This window comes from Corvus kubaryi, unplaced genomic scaffold, assembly GCF_017639235.1.
Source record: "Corvus kubaryi isolate FWS band 111438036 unplaced genomic scaffold, C.kubaryi_AGA036_p1.0 37394, whole genome shotgun sequence".
NCBI lineage: Eukaryota > Metazoa > Chordata > Aves > Passeriformes > Corvidae > Corvus > Corvus kubaryi.
The window spans coordinates 4,858,810-4,883,597 of record NW_024581133.1 but is presented as its reverse complement, the minus strand read 5'-3'; the positions used below and the strand labels follow the sequence as shown (position 1 = coordinate 4,883,597).

General features: G+C 42.9%; 1 protein-coding gene across 3 annotated transcripts; it reads right to left on the bottom strand.

Annotated features, from left to right (window-relative positions):
• Positions 1 to 1,176: 1,176 nt before the first annotated feature.
• MTHFS (methenyltetrahydrofolate synthetase) lies at positions 1,177 to 24,788 on the bottom strand. 3 transcript variants are annotated; one of them, XM_042039375.1, is made up of 4 exons: positions 24,776 to 24,788; positions 21,597 to 22,892; positions 21,062 to 21,326; positions 1,177 to 2,437 (listed from the first exon to the last, which is right to left on the bottom strand). In XM_042039375.1, exons 2-4 carry the CDS (start codon positions 21,603 to 21,605, stop codon positions 2,214 to 2,216), a joined length of 498 nt encoding a protein of 165 aa, XP_041895309.1. In that variant the 5' UTR covers positions 21,606 to 22,892; positions 24,776 to 24,788; the 3' UTR covers positions 1,177 to 2,213. The 3 variants fall into 3 exon arrangements, with proteins under 3 accessions (XP_041895309.1, XP_041895311.1, XP_041895310.1); XM_042039377.1 differs by having other exon boundaries at positions 22,813 to 22,892; XM_042039376.1 differs by lacking the exon at positions 21,597 to 22,892 and having other exon boundaries at positions 24,776 to 24,782.

Sequence of the window (24,788 nt, the reverse complement as noted above, 5' to 3'; positions counted from 1 at the left end):
TCACACAACAAACCCGAGTCCTTGTCTCTCAGCCCTTCGTTTCTGTACAGCTGTTAGGGCTGGCTCTGAAGCCTCTTCCCCATGCTGGCCTTTCTGTACACAGTTGTTCACCTGGTATCATCCGTAGTGAAATACCTACAAGCCAAGCAGCCCTTATTCTAGTGAATAAATCCAAGTTCAGACAGCAAGATCAAAAGCTAATCCAAAGGGCTGCAACGTGTTGGACCTAATATAAGCATTTAAAAGATGTATCAGGTGCAGGTTCCAGGTTTCTGCTGTGACAAGCACTGGCTTCAGCATGGCTTTGTTGATGTTGGTGGCAGGCCGTGCCATATGGCCCAGTGCTGAGCCTAATGTGGTAGGTGAACTCAAGCAGCTTTGCAGACAAACCCAGAAACAGGCCTGCCACAGGCAAAACCTGCCCCATCGTTTTGTTTTGTTGCTCTCCATGTGCCAACAGAAATCCAGAAATGAAGAAGGGATTAAAATATTGACATGGCAGAGACGGTAAAAAAAAGGTCTGATTTTCTCATCACTTTTATCCCCCAAAAGTCTGGAATGGTAGGACTCTGTCTCCCTCGTGTGAGGCAGTACAGCTGGCAGTGCTCACAGCTGAGAGGACCTGGAAGGACGCTCCAGTGGCTGCACCAGCGCCTCAATTTCTGCTTGCACAACGCTTTGTGCACCCATGGACACACCTTTCGTTTGGTGGGGTGCATCAGTGTGGTAAGGAAGGGATGGAAGGCCAAGTCTGATCACCTCTGTTTTACTAAGCAGCCCATATTGCAAAGTGCTAGCAGCTGCCTGGCCAGGGCTGCAGCTTTCCTGCACACATGGGTGGGACACCCAGCAGGCCAGCACCAAAGGGACCTTCAGCCCGGCCAGATGGACCTTGGTTAACACAGGCCAGAGAAGCACCAGGGAGCACAGGTCACAGAGGCCTCAGTTGCTAAGCTTATGTCCACCCCAGAGCCAGAGGGTTTAATTAGTTCCTGTATTAGCAGAATGGAAATAGCACCGAGTACAAGCACTCAGAGATGAAAAGGTTCCCATGTACTACAGACATGGTTTTGTTCACAAAACCAGTTGTTGTTGAGGAAGCCTTAAGGTCATTCCACTCTGCAGCTGGTCCTTGAGAATTTATGGATTTTTTAATGATGACACAGAGTATCTTGGTGAAAATAAACGCACTGATTTATTGATTGAGGGAAGAGTTAAATATGCATAGAAAAGGTGAAGTTGCACTGAAGAAGGAACACAAAATTCTGACAGTTTGATTGATCCTGATTGGAAATACTGTGTCTTATTACTATGAGGACAGTGTGCAGATGAAACTCACCATCTTCTTCTGGATTGTCTGGAGAACCAGAGAACAATCAATCTTCCATCCAAAAAATTATTCAATCCATAAAATCTGCTCTCTGCAATTCTCAGCATCTCTTTATCACTTAACACAGCACCCATATTTCACACAGTATTTTGGGACATTATGAATGGCTTATGTACAAAATTAGAGAACTTGAAGTAATTTTGAATACTATTTTACCAAAAAAGAGCTCTCTCCAGATGGAGACTACATTACAATCTCGTATTCAGATAAAGGAAAGAACATACCGGAGTTAGGGACATCAACCTTTTTTTATTAACAGGTACTCCCTTTATTTTAAGACAACTGAAAAGAGCCAAGTAAGCAGTCATTAAAATTAATTAAGGCTTTTTTCCCATCACCATTTTTCCCCAGGTTACTCTAAGATGTCTCCATCAATTTCTTGTTTTGCTCATGGATGCACACAATATTTAAGTACCAAGAACTTTTGCCATTGCAAGTATCTAATTCCAGAATGAATCAAGAACTGTCATTACTACACAGTTCACTTTTAAACCAGAATAATAAAACTGTTACTATCAAGAAGCTTGTACCTCAAAAATATTATGAGAAGAAATGGTCCTTACTGTAATAACCAGTCACTCATTCTTGCTTGTATTGATTCTAGAATAAGAATTCACACCAGACATTTGCTAATTAGAAGCAAATCAATGCAATCCTCACCACTATTACCACAGTTACAGTGGGTTTTGAGTTCTTTTTCCCCAAACACAAATATTGTATTTTATTGGTCCCAAAATCATATATGACAATTAGAAAAAAACATGATTGATGGATCTGACACCTTTGATTGGTTGCTCTGAAGGTGGGTTGGTACAAAACACTTTCAGCAGTCTTCATAAAGGACTTCATCTATTGGAACATCATTTTCTGTCACAGGCACTGATTCACAAATCTGTTCTCTAAAAGCCAAAGCAATCGTGTAAGGCTTTCCACGGGGATGTTTCATACATCTTTCAAGATAGGTATCATAATATCCTTTCCCTCTTCCCAATCTGTTGCCTTTTTTGTCAAATCCAAGGCCTGGCATGAAGATAAGGTCAAGACCTCCTGTAGAAAAATGAAATAAGCATTAGTGGATGCCCTGTGGATTTCCTGATGGCTTGACTACAACCACATAACTTCAGACATTTGCAAGAATGCAAGCTTTGTGTTTTGTAAAATGCTTCCCTTTCTTTGATCAGATGAAAAATACTTTGAATACTAAACGTGTAAATTTACATTTTCATCTTATCAATTGCATACTAGATCAGCTGAAAAATAATTAGATCTTGAAAAGCTGGATGGAAAAAAAACCCCTACATTTTAACAAATTTATTTTATCATTTTAACCCCACACTTCCAAATACTAATGATTATGACTCTAAATCCAGGCAGAGACTGAACTCAGGGAAATGAAATGCAGGAGGAAATCAGAAAATTAAATGAACTTCAACATCAGACACAAAAATAGAAAAGGAAAAAAGAATGGAAAGAAGTTGTGTAGGAGAGAGGGGAGACATCTTGACACCGCTGTAAGACGCCATGGACCTTCTCTTGACCTTCCAAAACCAAAAAGCCTTGAATACAATATATTCTGAAAGTGGGTATTTGCCCTCTTATATCAAGATGAAGATTTGAAGGCTTGTCCCTTCGTGATGTCAGGTTCCTTTTCTCCCAAAGGATTTTCTTCCTTGGCCTCCAGCAATTCTCACTGTTGTTCAAGCAGCACACACAGGCATTCTGCATCCCTGCCCTAAATATCCCTCCTTCCAGAATTTTTGTGAGATTGCACTTGATTGGAACTCAAAATCAGTTTAAAAATTGAAAGAAGCTGCATAAGCTGCTAATCACCTGGACTGGCTGGTGAAACTCTAACAGAAGACCCCACCAACCAGCTCCAGAGAAAAAGGCAAGATTTCTTGCTTTGCTCACGCTCTGTGAGGGGATGGGGATCAGCACCATGCCAGGGAGCCAGCTCCAGTTCACACTTGGCTGCACACTTGTTTCAGGAGCTGATTCACATCACTGAAACCGTCTGCCATGAGGGGTGACCACCAGGCACGGAGGCTGATGCACATCCCTGTCATGTAGGCAAGGCTGGTATGTTCTGTGTGAGAAGTCTTGCACGGACAACCTCTTAACAAAAGAGCTGGGCTGGCCTGGTGCTGACTGCTGAACCCAAGAACATCCCACTTATTCCTTTCAAAATGCAAATAAAGTCTTTATTTCTTGCTGCTGTAGCAGACAGACACTTAAGGAGAGAAGGGCAGGGAGTGGAAAGGCAGCACAGACTAAGAGACAGCTGACACGAGTCTGGAAAGAAAGCAAATACACAGTCTCAGTCCACTGCTTCTGCCTTCTTACAAGAACAGTGCTTAGCTTTGAGCAGCTTTTCTGTGACCAGCCTCTGCTCCTTCACCACCTTGGACCTGCTCAGGTATTTTTCTGCCTTTTCCATGTTCACACCTACTCTTTCCTGCCATTTTGGGCTGAGCTGCTTTTAATACATCTATCTGAGGGATGATGCCCACCATTGAAGGAGATGTGTGGGAGTATGTACTGGAAAAGCCAGAGCAAAGCAGAGGTTTTCAGTTTAGAGGGAATCCCATCTGAGACCACAGGTCAACTCCAAACTCTGCCTGGAAGGGCATGTTATAGCTCACATAAGACCAACTCATTTGCACACACTTCCCAGGCTCCTGGAGACTTCCTTCTACTCTTCATTGTTTAGAGAAGAGTCACTGACATGAACACTCATCCATCATGATCTGATGTCTTAATTAGAACACTGATATAAAATATGCAAGGCAACACAGTGTGAAATGCATAGAGAACATCAATCTTGCAAATCCAGCATCGTACAGTCAAGAAGCACAGCTTTTATCAGGAGGTCAGGGGAGTAAGAGGAGAGAATTAGCCAAAGGACAGACCACAGAATAATACTGGTTGAAATAAAAAGAGTTAGGGCATTTTACCACACTGCAGTCAACTTTTGACTCACAGGACAGTGAAATGAGTGAAATAGCAAATGGCAAACAAAGGGAAAAAGAGGCCTGAAGGCAGAAGTATGGTCTCCCTGAAAACAGATGCCATTTTCATGTACATCATGCTGGACATACCACATCACATCTTTCTCTTGTCAATTGTCAGGCCTATGGACTAGGACCTAGAAACCAGCCCCCATTAGCAAGGTCAGGAATAGATTCTGCAGGTCAAATCCTCCCCAAGTTATTCCTGCTTATCCTCTCCACAACCTGCTTCACATCAGCCTTGTGTAGGTATTCAGGTGGCCCAGAAACCAATAAGTACCAATCAGTGAGGATGCACAGAACTAAACCCACTCTGCCTCACAGTCTGTGTCAGCTGTTTTCACTCCAGGTGCCTCTCAAGACGAAAAGCAGGAAACATTTGCAGTCTGCTGCTGGCAGGAAGAATGCACACAGGGGGCAAATCTGCAGAGCAAAACGGTGCCATTTCTCCTTACATTTGTGTTAGAGACAGGAAGAAGACCAGTCAGGGGAAACACTAGGGAAAGAGGGAAATGGCAAAAACAGTGAAGAGAAGAAATACATTTTCTGTGGAACTTAACTGATAGCACCAGGCACCTCAAGTGAATTTAGATATATTAAAGCACTGTGTTTTCTTCTGGGTTCTCTGGAGAAACAGGGACTCTTTTAACAAGTTGGCTCCTCTATAATCATGGGGGTTTTATGCTGAAGAACTCAAACAAGCTTATGCAAATCTCAATATTATTATGCTGTAAATACTGTAATAGTTACCCTTTATACTTTTCTTCTGTGGAGCACTGTAATACTGACTGCCTTGCCCTGACTCACAGCAGTATCTGATATCCATGCAACTCACACTGCACAAGATTTAAGTAAAATGTCATTCAAGACTTTTGGTAGAAAAATGACACAACTAACCCTGCAAGGAGCCCAAGGGCAGCTCAAGCAGCATTAGGCCCAAATCCTATATCAGGATCTAGAATGGATGGCAGAAAGCTGCATGGAGTAAATGTTTCCCTGACATGTAACCTGGGGAGCAACAAAACCTCTTGTGGTATCTGTGGCAGTGTGGGGGAAGAGCTGTCACAGGAAGAGAGGTGACACACAGATGAGACCAAGATTGCAGACACATAAGATTGCTATCAGCAATGAGGGTACATCAACAGGATGGCAGCTGAGGAGAAGAATTTCTTGCTCCTCATGGCATGGTCCTCATGCTCCCCAGCTCTTCCAGCACTGCAGGACTATTGTCTGCCCCTCAGGACTGTGGCTTGCTCTGTCCTCACATCCTACTGCCCTTGCTCTTACAGACCACTGTGTGAAATTGCATCCTTGCCCCTGAGAAGACAGAGCAGGTACTTGGGTATCAAACATGAGTCGGGTTTTAGCGTCTCACCAAAGATGTTAAGAAGCCTCACATTCAACATCTACTTCTGCCCCTCTCCTTGTAATGTGTCTGCAGACATTAACTGGTGGTTCTTGGATCCCCAAGGGTCCTGTGACCACATGAAGGAGCCCAGGAAAGCACATCCACAGTCGAAAGTTTTGTTACAGGCAAGGCATGCTTCTCCTGGAAAACTTGCATGTGGTCTGCAAATTGCTAAAGGCTGAAAACACTGTCTCAAGCAACATTTTGCTCCAGCTTTTATGTGGAGAATATCTGTGGTTCTTGCACACTTTAGGCTACTGGGTATACCAGTAAGGTTTTTAATTATGATGACAGTCACCTAATAATGTATCTATGGCATAAGCTCTTGTGGCTACAGCTCCTTCAACTGTGTAGCACCACGTGTGAAATAATACACCCTGACTTATCTATCAGTGTGGGCATACAGCCATGCTGACACAGCCACACAGGCTTCATTTATACTGCTAAATGCAGCACAGCCAGAAAACAAACTGATTTACAGGATCACAGGTGGTCAATACCTTAATTGTCAGCACAGTGTCTGGCACTGCCAGCCCAGGTGACACCCATGACTGCTCCGGGGGACAAGACTGCCATGTGCAGTAAAGACAGAAGAGCACAGGTCTGGCTCCTCCAGACAAAAGCAGAGAGGTCAAGCTCTGTGCAGTGTGGACGGGACTCATCTGTGTCACTTAGCCCTGTGTTGTCTGGCAGCGTAGATGCAGTCACAGCTTCTGAACTTGTCCTGTGGGTGTACAGGCACACTCTGTTTGCGCTGACTCCCTTACATCGATGCAGACATTCCTTATGTCACAGAGAAGTGAAATGACTGGCCTAAGGACTCAGGAAACGTGTGGCAAAACTACATGCAAGAGGCAGATGTGCAAGCTGCACATGCCCTGACTTAAGCCAGCAGACCAAAACATTAGCATCCCCTCTCAGTGTTTTAAATAAGAATACACAGTTTCATTTCCTCTAGGCAGCCACAGTGAACCTCAGTTTGGCAGTGCATTTCTCATTACCCTTCATGATGATATCAGGTTTGATTTGTTCCCCAGGGAAGGATTTTCTCCTTGCACCTCATTACCTCTCCTCTCCTTAATCTGATGTTCCTATTTGAAATGCCAGCCGGCATTTTCAGAAGTGTTCTTGACAATAGTTAATTATAGAAGGGTCCATCAAACTGCACAGATACAGGTCATGTAAAGAGTGCCAGGGACTTGTTCTGCCCTCAGAAGGAGCAGCCAGCATGGCCTCTCTCCTCCCAGGTTCAAATGAGCTCCACCAGCCCATTGTCACCCGCTGTGTGGGGTCACTCATCTCCCCCTGCACAGCCTGACAGTCCTAATGGAAGCGGAAACTGAAATACTCTGCCATCCCGACTTCTCATCCCTTGCTGCCACTTACTTTGTGGGCACCGCAAAGCGCTTGAGACCCATCAAAGTGGGAGCTAGGACTCTTTTGATCCTCTCCTCAAAAGCACTGACAGAGGATGGGGCAGAGGCCGAGCTGCTGCAACTCCTGTGTGGCTGTAAAGAATGGCAACGTGCTCACACAAACCATGCTCACAGCACAGACGTCGTCTGAGCCTACAAGAGGTCAACAGTGATCAGCTCTGTGTCAGTGCTGCTGCTCCTCACAGCAGCAGCTGTGCAGTTCGAGCTTCCCCTGAAGCACAGAAGTTTGTGCATTGTTTACTCCATCACCACAAGGATGGCTGGATCCTCATATTCTGATACCACAGGCAAGAATGAGCTTTCCAGTGGTTGGTTTTGTTCCACACACACCTCGCTCGTGCTTTGCTCAGATGTAAATGATTACATAAGGTGCAGGAGCAGAAGAACCAGGCCAAGAACAGCTTTCTGTTTAGAGGAAAGGAGTGTTCACGTTGCTGTGCATACCAACAACGTCAGATCTGTGCAAAATCTCTGCTGAGCTGACAAGTAATTGAAAGCCGGTGATAACAAGGAATGAAAACTTACTTTGGTCCTTTTCTGACCTAGCAAAGACCACAATGGATTAAAAGGCAAACCCTGTTGCAGGAAAACTTTACTTTTCAGAATGAAAGGGGTGCAGTAACCATCTGCTGCCTCTGTATCTGCTACCCTGGCACAGAGGAAAAAAAGTAACTCAATCACTTGATCCTAATATCTAAATATCAGTCTTGGTGACGTGCAGGGTTATGAGCCAATGAATTGGAATGACTCAGAAACTTCTAATTAATGACAGAGTCATTACTGCAACTTTAATTACTGTCAGCATTAGCATAGTTAGGCTTTTTGGGTAGGTGTTCACTTTCAACACATACTCCACAGGGCACAGATCACCATCTAGCTCTGTATTTACACAGCACCTAACACTGTGGTCTGAGTTAATCACCAGATCTCGGGGAAAACAACTCCACAAAAGTAATTCACTTATGCTGCAGCAAAACAAATCCCTTCCCCTTTATGGCTTCTCCTACAACACTCTGGGTGCCCCTACATCACTCCTGAGGTTACAAATGCTTACTGTTTCCTTCCAGATAAAAAGGTTTCTGCCCTTTGGAAAAAACCTGCCCTGGGTTTCAAGCACAGCATCTCTGCTCTTACATGTCTCTTGGTATAAGATCAAAAAGGCAAATGCCAGATCTGTTCACTTACAGACCTGATCCAGACCCAACCAAGGTGCATGGTTCCCAAAGGGCTGGGACTGCTCCCAGACGAAACAAGTTCTTTTCCCCACAGAGCCCTGGAGGAGACAGATATTGTCATATGCCCAAGGAGACAAAAACACTACCCTTTGCTGCAACTCATAAACATTTGAAAAAAAGGCACCCATCCAAACCCAATGAGGTGCACATCCAGTAACAAAGAGGATTGTAGACATAAACAGCAACATTGCTTGCCTTGACCCCAGCCAGTCTGCTAAAATGCAAATGCAATCCGTTAAAAAGAAAGGAAACTTTAGACTGATAATTCTTATTTGCTTACATGACACAGTGTCAGAAGCTCAGTGTGAATTCGCATCTCCTTGGAAACCCAAGTTACAACAAGACAGATCAGCTCCTCAGTTGCTCTAAATTGACATTGCCCCATTGACTCCTCTCTGCACCCACCTTTGGAACTACAGGAAAAATACCCCATATTACTGACACGAGTTTGAGAAGCATGAATTCTTTTCTCTTGCAGATATGTGGTGTTGGTTGTTCATAAAAAGCTCTCCTCGAGTGCTCACTCTGTAGCCTCCTTAAGATCCCAAACAGATACCTAGCAGGACGAAAAGTTGTGTTTCATATTAGAGTAAAAAGCCAGCTCATTTTAAACTGCAGTCAGTAGCTCTTCCTCCAGGTGTTTCCCCTATGAGAAGACCTTTAAATGTGCACTACCACATCACCTCAGCAGGACATACTGTTTTCTACCTATTCACACACATCTGTTGTCACAGAATACTCTGAGTTGGAAGGGACCCACAAAAATTATTGAGTCCAGCTCTTAAGTGAGCAGCCCACAAAGGGATTGAACCCACAACCTTGGCATCATAGGCACCATGCTTGGACCAGCTGAGCTCATCTCAGGGTGTTGCTTCAGAAGGAGCCAGAGATACTAATTTTTATCCAGCAAAGGAATCAAAAGTCAAAGTATCACACCTAAATCTCACAGGCTCCTTCCACGGCCTCCTGCTATGGGACACACCATGGGGTCCTCAAGGCCTCGCCTCCTCCTGGGAGAAATGCTCTTAACACCAGGGGTAATTGCTTTATTTTCATTCTTGTGTATGGAATTGCAGGCACTGGGAAGGTTTTGTCTCCTTTTGTCTTCTAAAGGACATTTTGTACACCCATAACCCACCTTTTACAGCCATAGAGATGCCAAGCAGACTTTCTCCCCTGCAATCCTGGCATCCCAGCCGCTGGCATGACAGAGACAGCTTCTGTTATTACTTCAATAAAATATTTTGCAGAAAATAGAACCATCAGCAGAATCTACAAATAAGCACTGAACAACTCAGCGTTTATCTGTCTGCTCATCCATGTCAGTGCTTTGTGTCAGCATGAAACATTGGTCTTCACAGCTCACACTTGCCCTGCTGAACTACAGCATAATAAAATATTTATCCGCCTCCCCGAGAAGCTACATGATAGCCATCAGTCATAAAGGTTTAAAACAACTGAGTGCCAGTCACTCGCCCGTTATTAAACCTCAAAAACACATGATAAAGCTGCTTGATCAGCTCCTGTGCTACTGAGCTGTGCTCAAGTAAATACCTCTGATTTTGAATCGGTTTAAACCAAAATCTTGCAGGTTTAGTGCCAATGCATCTGAAAAGCTGAGTGCACTGCACAGCATCAGCTGTAGTTTGTCAGCCCTGCTCAAACAAACCTATCCTGCTCCACAGATAAATATCCTTTCATGTGTCACCAGAGAAGCTACTGTACAAGGCTAAGACTTGTGTTTCTAGCTGGTTTCACAATGTGGAAAGGTTGTTTGAGGCTATAACCATCACACTCATTTCCCCTGAGGTTTAACTTACAGTAAGATGAGGACTGGAGTCTCATTTTCAGAGTTCTACCTAAAAGAAAATTTGAAAAGTATTTTTCTATTTCACTATTATTCATCAAGCCTGCGTAAGCCCTGTAAATAAAACATGATCACTCAATGCCACCCACAAAATGTCTGGTTTTGCAAATTCAGAGCAAAGGAAAAAGTAGCTTAGGACTTCTCAGTTATTAGTCTGTGAAAAATGACTTAATCTGTTTCTGATATTCATATATGAGCACAGTCTGATTGGGAAAACATGGGCAATCAAAAATGTTTAGTTCCAAGGCTTGCACCTGGATTCTCCTGTGATTTTAAACCACCAAAATGCTCTGAAACCAGATGTACCAAGGAGCAATTCCAAACAGAGAAGAAATGGCATTAGAGCCACTTTACAGCACATCAACATATCTTGTTAAATCAGCAAATGCTGACTGCAAATCTGCTCCTTTAGAGAAACTCACAAGGCATTGATACTTGAACTGCTTATGTGGGGATACTGCTGCAGCCTAAAATACAAGGATTTTTGTGTATCTTCATGTGTTTTTATGGGAATTTATGGTCTTATCAGCTACAGTTCCATAGTGTTTGCCTGAGCAGTCATTTAAATACTCCCACTGGATACACGTGCATGTGCACTGCTTCATTTCTTCACTCTTGGTCCTCTTTTGCATACTTCTGTCTGGGTATTTTTAAGTCAAAATAAGACAGAGGTGAATCATCTGGGGTTTTTTCAATACTGTATGCATCACTATCAATATTTCCAATACCCTTTGACTCACTCAGCAGGTGGCCTATCATAAAATACACAGAATTGCTTGTGAAATGTAAACAGGTAGGACAACAGCTTCCAAGTCAGAGCATAAACCTGGCTCCTGTGAGGAGTGACCCCACTCGATGAGAGTATCAGGCTGCTTACAGGCAGGGTTTATTGAACATGCAGAGTCAGCTGGCTGGGAGGTGATGGCACCTTCACAGCTGCTGTCAAACGTGTTAACACCACAGCAGCTGAGAAATCCTGCTTCTTCCATCACAAGATTTTCTTTTATCTTTTTAAGCTTGCAGAGTTTAAAAAATCTGGTTTTCCCTGGAATCTTATGCCTCCCCCACTTCAATCCCTGATTTTTATGGGAAATTAGGCTGGAGCATTTGTTCTCCTGTGCGTGAGTACAATGCCTGGATAAGATTTTAATTATAGGAAAACAGCCGAAATGACACCAATGCTCCATGGTAAATATATGGAACGCTGACACCTGCCGGTAAAAGGCTTAATGTCATTCATGGACAGGAATTTGCCCTCATCTACACCCCAAAACCTCATTTCCATCTCATATGCACAACAGCCAGCCCAAGCAGGGACTGAGTTAAAGAAGACACGAAACATGAAGATCCAGAGCTATCCTAACACCATGAAACAGCAGCATGAGTCTCGTGCTCCCTGAAAGCCAGTGGCTCTGGGCCAGTCCAAGGAGTTTCCCACCATCCAGGGGAATGACTGTATATTTTGAACCTCAGCAAAACTAGCAGGGATTAACTGCGCCAGAAAAACAAATCTTTCATAGCTGGAAAAGTGCTGACCTGATTTAATAGCCCACTAAGCTGGCAGAACACCAATCCTAGGAAAAAGGAGGAAAAAAAAAAGTCCCAAATTTCTGCCAGATTCATGAGCTGGATCTGCTCAGCAGCAAGTACCAGAGATGGTACCTGGGACGAGGGGATGAGGGGAGCACAGAGCTGGGCACAAGAAAAAGGCAGCAGGACTGTCCCCTCTGGCACCAGCCAGCTGCAAGGAGGGCTCAGCTGTCTCACCAAGCCACATCTTCAACATTCCCTACACAGGTGGGCAGCAGGGAAAAGCTTCCACTCCTGTTCCCCAAACCGTGTGCAGAAAGGCATGGAGGTGAGCTTGGTGCTGGGTCTTCCTTTCCAAAAATTGAAAATAAAAGGAGACAAAGATGTCTGTTTGGATTAATTACCACAGGCAGAAATACTTGCACATTGGCACTTCCTCTGCATGAGTTGTTGTACAGACTCCTGCCACACTCCAGAAATTAATCTCACCTCTTATCTGCCTTTCAAGGACTCCTGTCTCTAGGAAACAGTATGAAAATAAAGGACAATGTTACTGTTCACACTCACTGGAGCAAAATTAGCCCTCTTTGAAACAAAACCCTCGAGAGTCACTTGCAGTGACTTCAAGGCCCTTGCCCATGTTGCTTTCACTTCTCTTCAAACTTTATTTGATTACAGTAGAAGTAATCTTTTCAGTTGTTTTGATGAGTTTTCTGCAAGGAGGCAAACGTGGATGTGACACTTAAGATGATTACAAGGAAAACCACTCTTTTAAAGCCTTAATGAACTTCATGAAAGCAAAAAGCTGTAGTGTTCCAGAGCTCTCAGCCTTTCAGGTTCACTGCAGGACACCTGGGCATGGGTGGTATTAAAATTAAACCACATGGTGCTCATGGTTTAGTCTGCACGAGGGAAATTCAGGACATAAGGACACCAAAGGGCATTACAAAGCAACACCACATAAACACACGAACTTTTGCATTTCAGAGCATTTTTTCAAAAGCCTTTCAAAAGAAAAAGTCTCTGTAATTGTGTCATACCTGTTTCTGAACAGAAGCACTGGGAGAAACTCGGCTAAAAGTGTCTGCCTTCACTTAGCAAATGGAGTGTTGGTTATTAAGCTGTTTCAGAGAGTTCTGGAAGCTGGTGCAGACCTCAGGGGGAAGGGCTGAGACCAGCTCCAGGGGAGAGTAACCCCAGCACCAGGACGAAGACATACATCTTTCAGCTGAAGGCTGGGATACAGAAAAACCCTGAGGGAACATGCTATCACCTGAAATGTTTTTCTCTCCAAGCAAGTATTTTCCTAGCTCCACCTGCTAAGGAACAAGCTAGATGGAATAATACAAAACTATTTTATGGATCTTTACTACTGGAACAAGCCCTTTAGTAATGATGTGTCATTGTGGGATACCTGTGTGGAAACCAGTAAGAGATCTGTCCAGTGAGCTGATTTGAAAAGCAGTGCTACGGTATGTACAGAAAGAATTAACATCTCCAGTGCCACTACATGTATTTCACAGTATTTCTTTACCTGGGCATAAAATTTTCTCCCAGGCATCTTTTTTTCCAAAATAACATCAGAGAGATTGTAAAGGTTGAAAGAGCAATGGCCGATCTCCTACAGGACTAGAAAAGCTTCTCTACAAGAAAAAGCAGTCAAAGTTTGATAGAAAAGAATACAATCAATATAGTAAAAGTGTAAACAATGAATAATAAAAAGAATGTAAATCAAACATCCTTAGTCACTTCTCATCATGGAAAAATGAAGTATCCCTTGAACTGAAAGCAGCAAATTTAGAATGAATACAAGGAACATAATATTTCACACATCGCAGGAACATAATATAATATTAATATAATAAGGAACATAGTATTTCACATTACAACTAACTAACCAGCACAACTCACAGCTGTCAGAAGGCAGCAGAGCAAAGGGCTTAATACTAATAAAATCAGATGCTTAGAGGAATGCTCCAAATGCCTGCTGGAAAGAGAAACCAGAACCTGTTTGTGAGGGGATAAGCAGGGGAATGCAGCTGCAGAGGTAGGAAGATACTTCAGTTATTGCTACACAGCTACAAGTTGTGAGATTTCCTGACTCTTGTAAAACATGTGATGCTGTATTGCATGTCCAGATCCTGCACTGGGAGGGGAAGGATTTTCTCTCCACAGGAAGATTCATGAGCAGAATGTTAATGCCTCACTTGCACTGAGTTTTGTTCTCCTTTTGCATATCAAAAATACTATGGATCATTGTCTCCAAACAGAAGTTCATTCCAATCCTTAAATCATTTCATTAAAAAATAAATTACATTAGCAGCTAAGCCTTGATTTTCAATTTTGTATTGTGCCATGCTTTCAGGTTTTCTTTTTATGACCAATGTAAAAAGATTTTAAATTATAATCTATCCCTTGACATGTTTTGTACTACAAGTTTTAATCAAGTCTCCCAGAGGAAAAGAAAATCTAATAGTACCTTCAATCACTTTACAATCTTGTTTGGGGTGGGTTTTTTTGGTTGTTTTTTTTCCTGAGCAGAAACATTTAACATCTCTGCTTTTCATGTACCCATATTTCATTTATTCCAGATACATTCCTATCTGCATATAGCTCATTTAAATATTCCCAGTTACCTCTGAGCATTATTTACTACACATCTTTTTTCAGAATGATTAGCATCATTTTGTATGGTCCCATTATGCCTTCACGGACAGCTGTACAACATCTAATGCAGCTGAAGTAGGATATTAGACCTTTCCTATGCTTCAAGCCATAGCCTTTCCTCCTCACAGTGTTTCTTATTTCTAAACTCTAATGTACCTCATCTTTCAAAACCCTCTCACTTCTAGTGCATTTTTTTGGGGGGGTGGGGGAGGAACCCATGATCCTTTTCTAAAATCCCATTTTATTTTGCATTTCTAAGTCAAACCTATTCCTCTTAAGACTGTGCTGCCATCAATTCAGTCACACTTCTGAAGAACTGTGCTAAAATTTGGAATAACTAAGAATACTGATGGCCTCACAAGGCCATCAGTGCCAGCAGCAAATGCAGAATCTTTGAATGCATGAATAAATAGCAGGAATTTAAAGACAGGTGAAAAAGGGTTTCTGCAGGCAAAAATGCTTCTGCAGGGCAAATCCTGATGGCAAAGTTTCAAATAGGGTTAATGGTCACTCAGGAATAATTTCAAACTACCTGAGGTTTGGAACTGCAGCCTAGAGGTAGCCAGAATTTTCCTTGCAAAAGGATCACATTCCCTGGCATAAACAGCCCTTATAAACCAAAGAGAACCCCACAGGAAAGCTGTCTCTGTCTGGTTCTGCTACCAGCAGGTTGTTGTAATTTATGCTACAGCAAGTCTCACAGTGTTCTGGAAATTAAAAGGGCAGAAAGATAAAACTACCTTAACCTTAAAAGCCAACATTCAAAAGGTTATGTGAAAACAAGGGTGCAAGAAGTTGCTGCTAGACTTATGTTAGTATTTCCTCACTTTGCTTCAAATTCAGATCATTCCTTTTTCTTCATAATAAATTTTTTACCGTTATTGAAAGCATGGATTATCTAGTTAATATTTCACTCATTATCTTGAAGTTACAACACAAATGCTGTGATCAGTAGGCCACTGAAGTTTTCAGTGCTGAAAATGCCAGAAGTCTCCAGACTAAATTACAAAATACAACTCAAGTTCTTAATACATTCATTTCTTGAAGCAAAAAAATGTATTATGCTGTAGTCGAGTAGTAGAAGATTATTCAGCATTCCCCATTGCATATAAGATGCTATATTGTCAAATGCTGACATTTTTTCAGCTTAGGTACTTATGCCAAACTGAGGTGGGGGTGGGGGGTTTATGTTTGTTTTGTTCCTGCAAAATGGTCCACAGGTTTCCAAGAACAAAGCTAGCCAAAAAAAAAAAAAAAAAAAGACCAAAAAAGGGAGAAGCTTTGCTGCTCCATGCCTTGCAGCAAGAACTTGAAATGTTGCTTGCAGTACCCTCACTGGTGATGTGGCTTTAGCCCTGTTCAAATCCATCAGAGCTGGGTTTATGCAATGCTGCAAATGTCTGAAAAGCTGCCATTGGCACAGGCTTAGGAGAGACGTGTCAGGGGCAGTTCTGGGGCTCTCTCAAGATGCCCCTTCCCTGTACCACTACTGGAGTCACATCTGCAAGGGTGGCCCCATGACTCTCCCTAGGAGCCTGTGCCACAGGAGATGTTCCCTCCATCCTGACTACTCATTCCCTCCTCCCCACACTCATGGCACTGATCTGGCCACATGGCATACTGGATCCACTCACCTGGATGCAAAACATCCCAACAAAATACAGGGGAGGGGAAAGGAGGAAAATACTCTTCACCCAGAGCAGCAAGTTGATTCAGCTCACCAGAGAGAAGCTGGAATAGGCTGAAAACATGAGGAGGGAAAACTCCTTATTGGTGCATAGACAGAGCACATGGAGCTGCAGGCTCAGCTCCTCTTGCCAGATCCGTCTCAGCTGCGAGCACTCCGAAAGACTTTCATGTCACTGGCTGCTCCTATTCCGCTGACTGCGGCAAGATTGGGAACTGAAACATGGAAGGAAATGATGACTGAAGTTTCACTGAGACATTTTTGGCATGACAGCCATTTTCACAACCCCTCATCATCAGCTTCCTACCAGCCCTTCAGTTGCATCAGTCCAGATCTGTGTGGTGGCTCTGTCTGAGAAGAGACTTCTGCTGATGCTGGGTTGCTCCTAACCAAGACTGGTTTCCCAGTGTAGGTCCCAACATGGCTGCAGGGCCATCTGTGCTGCCACAGGAGAGGAGGGGTGGGGACCAAGAGGAGGAGAAAGGGCAGCAGCTTATTTAATCAGGCACTGCCCAAAAGAAAATACCACAAAACTATGTCTTTTGTATTGTTTAGTACAAAAAGTACTATGAAACTCAAGTTTTTCTAAGCCAAGAAAAAAGAGAAAGAAACCAGCACAGTGGGGAAGGAAATGAGTAAATTGGGATGGGGAATCTTGTATGTCTGGAAACAGAAAAGTGAAAGAAGACAAAGCACATGATCTCCTCCCTTTTGGCAAGGAGAAGCTATTTGTGCTGGCCCAGCTGCCCCTGAAATCACAGGCTGGGACTGAGAGCAGGAGGAAGTGGGGAATATGGTGACAAAGGCCAGAGAAGGACACTTGAGGAGGGAGTTTCAGAGAGGCTGGGCACACAGCAGAAAGATGGAAAGGGACATTATGGTGGTAGAGAAATTAAAGCTTGGAAAAAGAGGTCTAGCCCAAGACTGAGACAAATCTGGGAAATTATTGTTTTGGAGGGAACAGAGAAGAAAACCTCACGTTGGAAAAGCAAGCAAAAGAGTCTGTATTCACTGGGGGCAGCTCCTCTGCACAACTCAGGCTGCAACAGGATCCCGAGCCTCTGCTGCTTCTCCATCAGCAAACACCACTTAATATCTTTAAGTCACTGAATGGCGTAGTGATGAACAGCCCATCCAGAAATGCAGATCTCCGTCTCCATCCCAAGGTTTGAACAATGCACACCAAAGAAGCCTGCAGCTCTAACCTGAGCAGGGAGAAAGCAAACGACGGAGCTGATACTCGTTAGTGGCAAGGCAATCGTTAACAGCGAGCAGTGTTCATCTTCTGCCTCTTTGAAAGAGCCCAGAGCATTTTGTCTGGGTTCATCTTTGAGGGAGTCCACATCTGAGGGACAAGGACTGTGTGATAACATACCTTGACACCGAGGCAGAATTGACAGAGATTAAGAGGCTGAATTAAGTCTGTACACATAATCCCATTTCTTGCATTTCTTAGAAAAGCACGTCCCAATCCATTAGAGTAGGCAGATTCAGAGCCGTAATTTCTAACAAAACTTCATTTTTTGGCCAAGAAAAATATTTATGCCAAACTCCCTCTCCATCACGCAGGTGAATTGTTAGAAAAGCTGTTTATAATTTATTGCACACCTTCAACTACGAGTCAGTAGTTCAGTTATAAACAGTTAAGCATATTTGCTCCAGGTCCAAGCCTTCCAGCTGGGATCCCTGGCCACATGCTTCCCTTCAAAGATGCCTCCAAGAATTTTACCGTATGGAAATATTCAACTCAGTCTTTTTTCCTTTTTTTTTTTTTTGTGTCCCATTAAGAATAATCTCTTTTTCAGAGGGATAACTTAGCTTTTCCCTCATAGTTCTCAGAGCAGGCCTAAGTAATAATAAATAACATTACAAATGAGTAAACCCATGTCCAGCTTGGTGAATCACAACGCCTCTCTAAACCACACTGAAAATGAAGCTGCTGGCGAAGTGTTCTTTAAACTTCTGTAGGAGTAGTGATAAAAAGCAAACAGGGAGTACAGTTTTATCTGATTTACCCCTTCCAAAGTTGTGCAAGGTATCTACACTTCTGTAAACAAATACTGCAACCTGCCTGGACTTTCATCAGCAGTATTACCTTGGGCAAAAACCCAATACCAGAGCACATTTATACTTCTGATGGGCAAGGATACAAATGGGAATTGGTACCTATTGAGTAAATGTACCACTTGCTTGCCCCAGAAGTTGTCTAAGTCTTTTCAATAGGTATAGCTGGAAACGAACCAAGTCATGCACCCACACACACCCCTACTCCAAAATATCTGAACTTCTACCACCTTTGTTCTTTCTGTTATTGTGTCCATTTAGCCTAAAGAAAGCGACTTTTCATATGCCAATGAGTCACCCCCACATGGTAGAGAAGATGACAGACTTTCTCCTACCACAAAAGCAGTGATCTTTGTTTATGCCAACATGGTGTGGTGTGAGCACTGCCAAGATGAAAAGAGGTCCAACAGAAAAAAGGATCATCTCCAAAAGGAGGAGCTCGTATCTATTCAACACTGCCCATGAGTGCTACCAAAGACTGGGGAACTCTATGCAAAAATTATACCCAGTCTTATACTTGAGCTATTCTTAACAGTAACCCTGCCTGAAGTTTTAAGGACAGTGTGAATTTAAGATTTTTGTCATGCAAAATGAATACACTCAAACATGACATGGCTTATTTATGTACCTGCAGGCTGTTTCTTGGAAATTACATAGTAATTTACGCCAGCCATGGGAACATTACTAATGTAACATCATGTTATCTCCTTATAACAATGTAAATGCCTCAGATCAAAGTATTTGATAACATCTCTGAGATAAATGTGCCATCCATGCGCAATTCGAACAATGGACGATGGATGTAGCAGCAAGGCAATTTGCATTCCTGCAAATGTACCAAAGTTCAAAAAACATAGCAGGTGACAAAAAATATAGCAAAAGGAATATAAAGACATATTGAGATGAAGTGTGTGTTTCTGTGGGGACAGATTAGGAATGTGTCTCTAATGCTGCAACAATGGAAAAAAACTAAGCTTATTGCCTAATTTACAAAAACTGTTCTAGGATAAAGACCATGGTCTGACTTCCAATCCAGAAGGCATTACTCCAAAATTACTGTACAAACAGTACAAACAGACTAATACTGAGTTTCAAGCAGAACAAGTCTGACATGCACGCACATCAGTTCTTACAACTGGTCTGTTGGCACCTCTCTGTAGAGCACAGGGGCTCTTCTGGCATTGCTTTCTGCCCATAGCCTGCTGCAGAGAAGGAAGCAGCAGCTCCAGAACTAGCCAGGTACCAAAGTGTGTTCCTGCCTTCCCCATCTTCCCTGTCTGGCACCCAGGTACACCTCAGTGCACTCTATACCTGGAAGTCCTTGCTCCCATCATACCTGAAATTGTGTGTTTACTCTGCGATCTCTGCAACAGACTTGTTAAATTCAATTAACAGCAGCTCATCAGTAGTACAAAAGCTTGGCCAGAGTGCCTGAACTAAGCTCAGTCAACAGAACTCTGGATGTATTTTTAGGTTACCTTCAAAAGTCCCTAAATCCCACCAATATACCTGATTTTTTGACAAACATTAGACGAACGACAAACAGTGCTAAATATTAAATGTAAAGAAGATGATTGTATGAAGCAGTGAAATCCCTTGCTAGCTAAAATGTAGACACAGAAAGGATTCTGAATTAGGAAAGAGGAAATGACTGAAAATAGGAGACACACACACAGTGAAGCGTTCTGGGAAAGTACATTGGCATCCCAAAGCAAATACGAGCCCAAGTTCAATCAAACAGAGTCATAGAAATGTTATGTTCCTTTATCAAGCACTAAAAAGCTGGCAAGTGTGTGAGGTTTGGAAGCTGTCTGCATGATGAATCTTAACCTGGAGAAAATCTTCCCAGACTGAGGTTTCAAGCACAAGTTCAACACAAGTTTTCCATTAATAAGATTAAACATTTCTGCAGATGTTTCAGGAAGATATTAAAAGTGTTTACAAAAAGAATGCAAATAATGAATGCAAAGACACAAAAAGTAAGCTTGTTTACAAGTAGGAGTTGGGGAATTTTAGGTTAAGAGAGAGGTTATTTGGGGATCAAAACACACATACACAAGTTTGGTCTTAATGAACTTGTATCTTTTCAACCCTATGAAGAATCCAGTGTCTGAGACAGCATTTTAAGATCAAAATAAAAATGTGAGAGAATAATGCTGGAAAAGACTGTAATATTCATGCAGGCCTACAAGAAAGTCCTTTTATTTTCAGTCTAAGGTCTCAGTCCAGAGAGCTGTTCTACAAGGGCATGCTCCACATCAGCATTGCGATTCATCTATCCAACACAATTCGCAGGATCAAAGATTTCAAAAAATTCTCAGTCTACAGGCATCACCCGAGAAGCTCCCAACCGTTCAGGCAACACAAACTAAACTTCTCAGAGTACATCCTAAACCTGAGAATCCCCATGACTTTCAGTGGCAGCCTAAGCTAAAAGTGTTAGCAAGCCCTTCTTTCCCCTTTACGAGTCTCTACGTTACGCTGGTTGAGACTGCGCTGAGGATGCTCATGAATCAGACCAGGAAGATGATTTATCTGGAGGGTTGAGTTTTCTTTCAGCTGGATCAGTGCAGTCTTGTTCCTGCCCTGCTGGCATGTCACAGGGGTGGCACAGGGTAGAGAAAAACAGGCAAGAGGAAGGAGCATCTCTCTACAATACATAAAACCGAAGTGTAACGTCTCATCTTGTTCTTGCTATCAGAGTATTTCCTATTGGCTTCCAGGCTACTCCTGCTCAACAATCCCATGATGCAGGAAGAAAATACTCACCACCAGCAAGAGCTTCCTCTCTTGCACTGTCATCATCACTGGGCTGAAGAATATTCCAGGATGTCAAAGCAAGTGAAGAAATGTCTTCAGCTGATGATAACTTCAGCATGTCCATGTGATTGCTCTGAGGCTTGTAACGGGGGATGAAACACTCTTTGCCTTGCTTAAAAATGTCCTTAATGATTTCTTCTGTCTGGACTTCATCTGGCATGCTCAGAAAGATTGCAATTCTTTTGGATTCTTGGTACTTGGGATGGTCAATCACCTACACGGGGAATCGACACAATCAGTTCATGAAAAGTTTTGGAAAGATCAACTTTAACACTAAACTGGAGCAAAATATTCATTGAAAAGGGTAGAGATACAAACTTTGATGCATTATAAACAGAAGAAACTGACTTTGTTTCCTACTCCAACATTTCTACCATCAGCAAAATCAAAATAGGCAAATTTTTGCATCTAGTGAACAAAACACTAGACAGGTTTGGGCTGGCAAAACACAACTTTGCAGACAATCTTCCAATCCCCTAAATACCTGTGCCATACAGTGCAGGCATCCTCAAATGCCCAACATCACTGCAGAAAGATAGAGCAGGCCAGAACTGCCAGCTCATGCAAGCCATGAGGGTTTAGCATTCCTCTCCTTCCATCCTCTTTACAGGCTGCATCTCTCATCCGGGCCTAGGCAGAACGAGAAGCACCTCAATGATAATAACTCAAAGGAAAATTAGCACCAGAGCAGATGACTGCAGAGCACAAAGTCTTCCAAGACCAGGTCCTTCTTTCTTTTGTTCACCTGAATGTCTTCCCTCCAGCAAGCTGAGATATATGACTTCAAACATCACCTGCTTCTAACAGGTGATCTTATTTCCACACATTTTTCAGAGCTTGAAGGAAAGATGACCTTGCCATTTTTTGCTTTTCATGAGACTCTGTGCTGGGCTTATACAAGGTTGAATATAGGAGGGAAAATAATGCTTCTATGGTAAAAAAGTGTTAGCAGACTCATACCTCACTTGTCTCTACCCATTCCAGGCTGAATTCCACATTAACATTTGAAAGGAGGCTTTTAGAAGCTTGTCTTCTCATAGTCTAGCACCTTATATATTTTGTTATATCTGGACAAAACAAATCTAAATGTGTCCCTACTCATTTAAATGTGATTTACTCTTATTATACACACTTACAAAAATCTGTCAAAAATATCAGATAACTGAGAAACTCTCTACTGTCTACAGAACAGAGATCACCAGACCCCTGCTCAGTGTTTGTATAACTGCAGGGTAACTTGCTCTTCTGAGCTTTAGCCTTTGCCCTGGCCTTGTTTGGAAATACAAATGCCCATATTTGAGTCAAGATATGGTTTCCACTACATTTTTTATTTTCTTTCCATCACAACAGTTAAAAACCCAGGTGAAATATTCAGAAGATGGATATAATTTTTGTTAGGGGAAAAAAAAAAGAAACACTCCAGACTAAATGATGATGGATGTGTTGCTTGGCCACAGAAACATCCTAACAATTCAAACCCGTATTTTGTTTCCTTTTCTATCTGTCTAACCCTACACATGGATTTTTCCAAGGGATTAAGCTCTTAAAAGAACAGAATTTCCATGGTAGCTTTTGCTGCAAAGGCATACTATTTACTCAAGCTGCAGACTCCAGAAAATGGCTGTGGCTCATGTTGCTGAGGGCCTCCAGAGCCAAAACTTCTCATGGCTTTGGTGAAGAGAGAAACTGAGATACTGAACTCTTTCAGAGAGGGGCTGTGTGCTGTGGGCACCACACAGGTCTCATCTGCTCTGATGTATCCAGTAACACATTAATCAGGCTGTAGAGGAAAGAAAAAGAGGTTGAAGATGTAAACCCACATGTGAGCAGGAAGACACAATTTCAGATGTTCTCAGAATTGTGTAGATGCTCCTGCTATGACTCGGACCAATTTCTGAGAAGACTGAAAAAATTTCCACACTTAACAAGTATTATCTGCCCTTTGTTCACCAGCTGATGGCAATTTTTGCAGAATCAGAGCATGCAAATAGCATGACTTTCATCATAAACATAAGCATTAAAAAAGAATAATCATCCAGAAGCTAATTAAATACCGGTGGCTAGGTTGGCCTGTGAAGCTATTTCACTTTGAATTTAAAGATTATTTTGAAATGAGATTTTACTACTAAAAATGTTACTCAGGTGTTATAAAATAACCTGCTCACTTTTATTAGCTGCAAGCACTGATGTATGTTACAAAGCTACATTTTTGGCCTTATATAATTCCAAATATTTTCTCAGTCTTTTCAAAAATTTCTCCATGCCTGCTGTATTACCCAGCCCCCATGAGGAAGCCGACTACTTTCTGCCACTTGCACAGAGCCACTCTGTCTCAGGATTTTCAATTTGTGTCAGATTATTAAAACGGCAAGATAACATCCATTTATGTCGTATTTCCTGATGCCTTCTTTTAAGCAAAACAATGGCTATATCTTTTAGTGTGCTCTCTCTAGAAGAAATGAGTGCTCTGTTGCTGAGTTTATCAGCAAGCAGCTAGACAAAGGCTGAGGGCTCCTAAAACTTCAGTACAACATGGGCTAGGTGCTTAAAAGTTGGCTGAGGATTCTGAATTTTTGAAGAGGATGCATGCATGTATTTACTAAAAATCGAGAAACTTAAGTCTAGAATGTATAATTACTAAAATGCATTATCATGACAGCAGGACACTACATATAGATAGATGTTTTTAAAAAGCACTCCCAATGGAAAAAAAAAACGTTATGTGAGTTCCAGTTAAATTTCCTACAACCTAAAGTTTCTGTGCTGCCACATCCCACCCGTGAAGTGGCTACACATTAGTAGTAAATGAAGTCTATAACATGATTTGAGATCCTCTGGCAGGAAAATAACCATATAAATGTAGATCATCTAGAAGTACCCGCTGGTGCTGCAAAAAAAATGAGGACTGTGCTCTATTACATGCAGTGACTGCAAAATAAAATTTTATTATGTTTATTAAAATGATGAAATACATCTATATAAAAACTGTGTAATCCAAACACAAACAGGACATTTCAAAAGTACATACCCATATCACTCTGTGCTAGGATACCAGTTAGGCAAACCCTGCCTGATATCTTTAAGAGTGTAAAAATTATATTACAAATAAAATTCTGTGGAAGAAACACTGCTGGAAGATACAGAAGGGAGATGACAGCATGTAAAACAGGAGGCCACATCAGGCAGCGGCTGAGTTTTGTACGTATGGCCAGAGCCAGGCTGGTGTGAAATGTCTGAGACAAACACCAGCCACCACACCGGAGCAGCCCTACTTGGGGTGTGTGGCAGTTTGCCCCCACTGTCCCCAAAATTCACGGGTGAAGTGTGACCACCCAGGGCTGAAGTGTGACCACCGCCCCACGGGTGAAGTGTCCCCAGCAACCCAGGGGTGATGTGTGAGCACCGCTCCAGAGGGAAGCGGCCCCAGCACTCCCCGCTGTAGCCGGTGCCGCCGGCAGTTCCTGTCACGCCGCCGCCGCCAGCCCCGCTCCCCGGCACTGCCGACGAGGCACGAGGGCAGGCTCCGAGGCGGAGCTCCCCCCCCGCTCGGCGGAAGGGCCCCTGAGTCACGGTTTCGGTCACCGGCGGGGCCTGGAAAGTCCCGGCCGTGCTTCCCGGCGAGCCGGGCCCGGCTCTGGGCCGTGCCCGGGTGCCCGCACCCACCTTGCGCCCGAGC

Bases quoted from the DNA above. Each gene is read 5' to 3' on its own strand.
- MTHFS (XM_042039375.1), bottom strand. The intron at 2,438-21,061 runs GTGAGTATTTTC...ATTTTTCTACAG, and splicing joins AGAGGAAGCTCTTGCTGGTG to GAGGTCTTGACCTTATCTTC.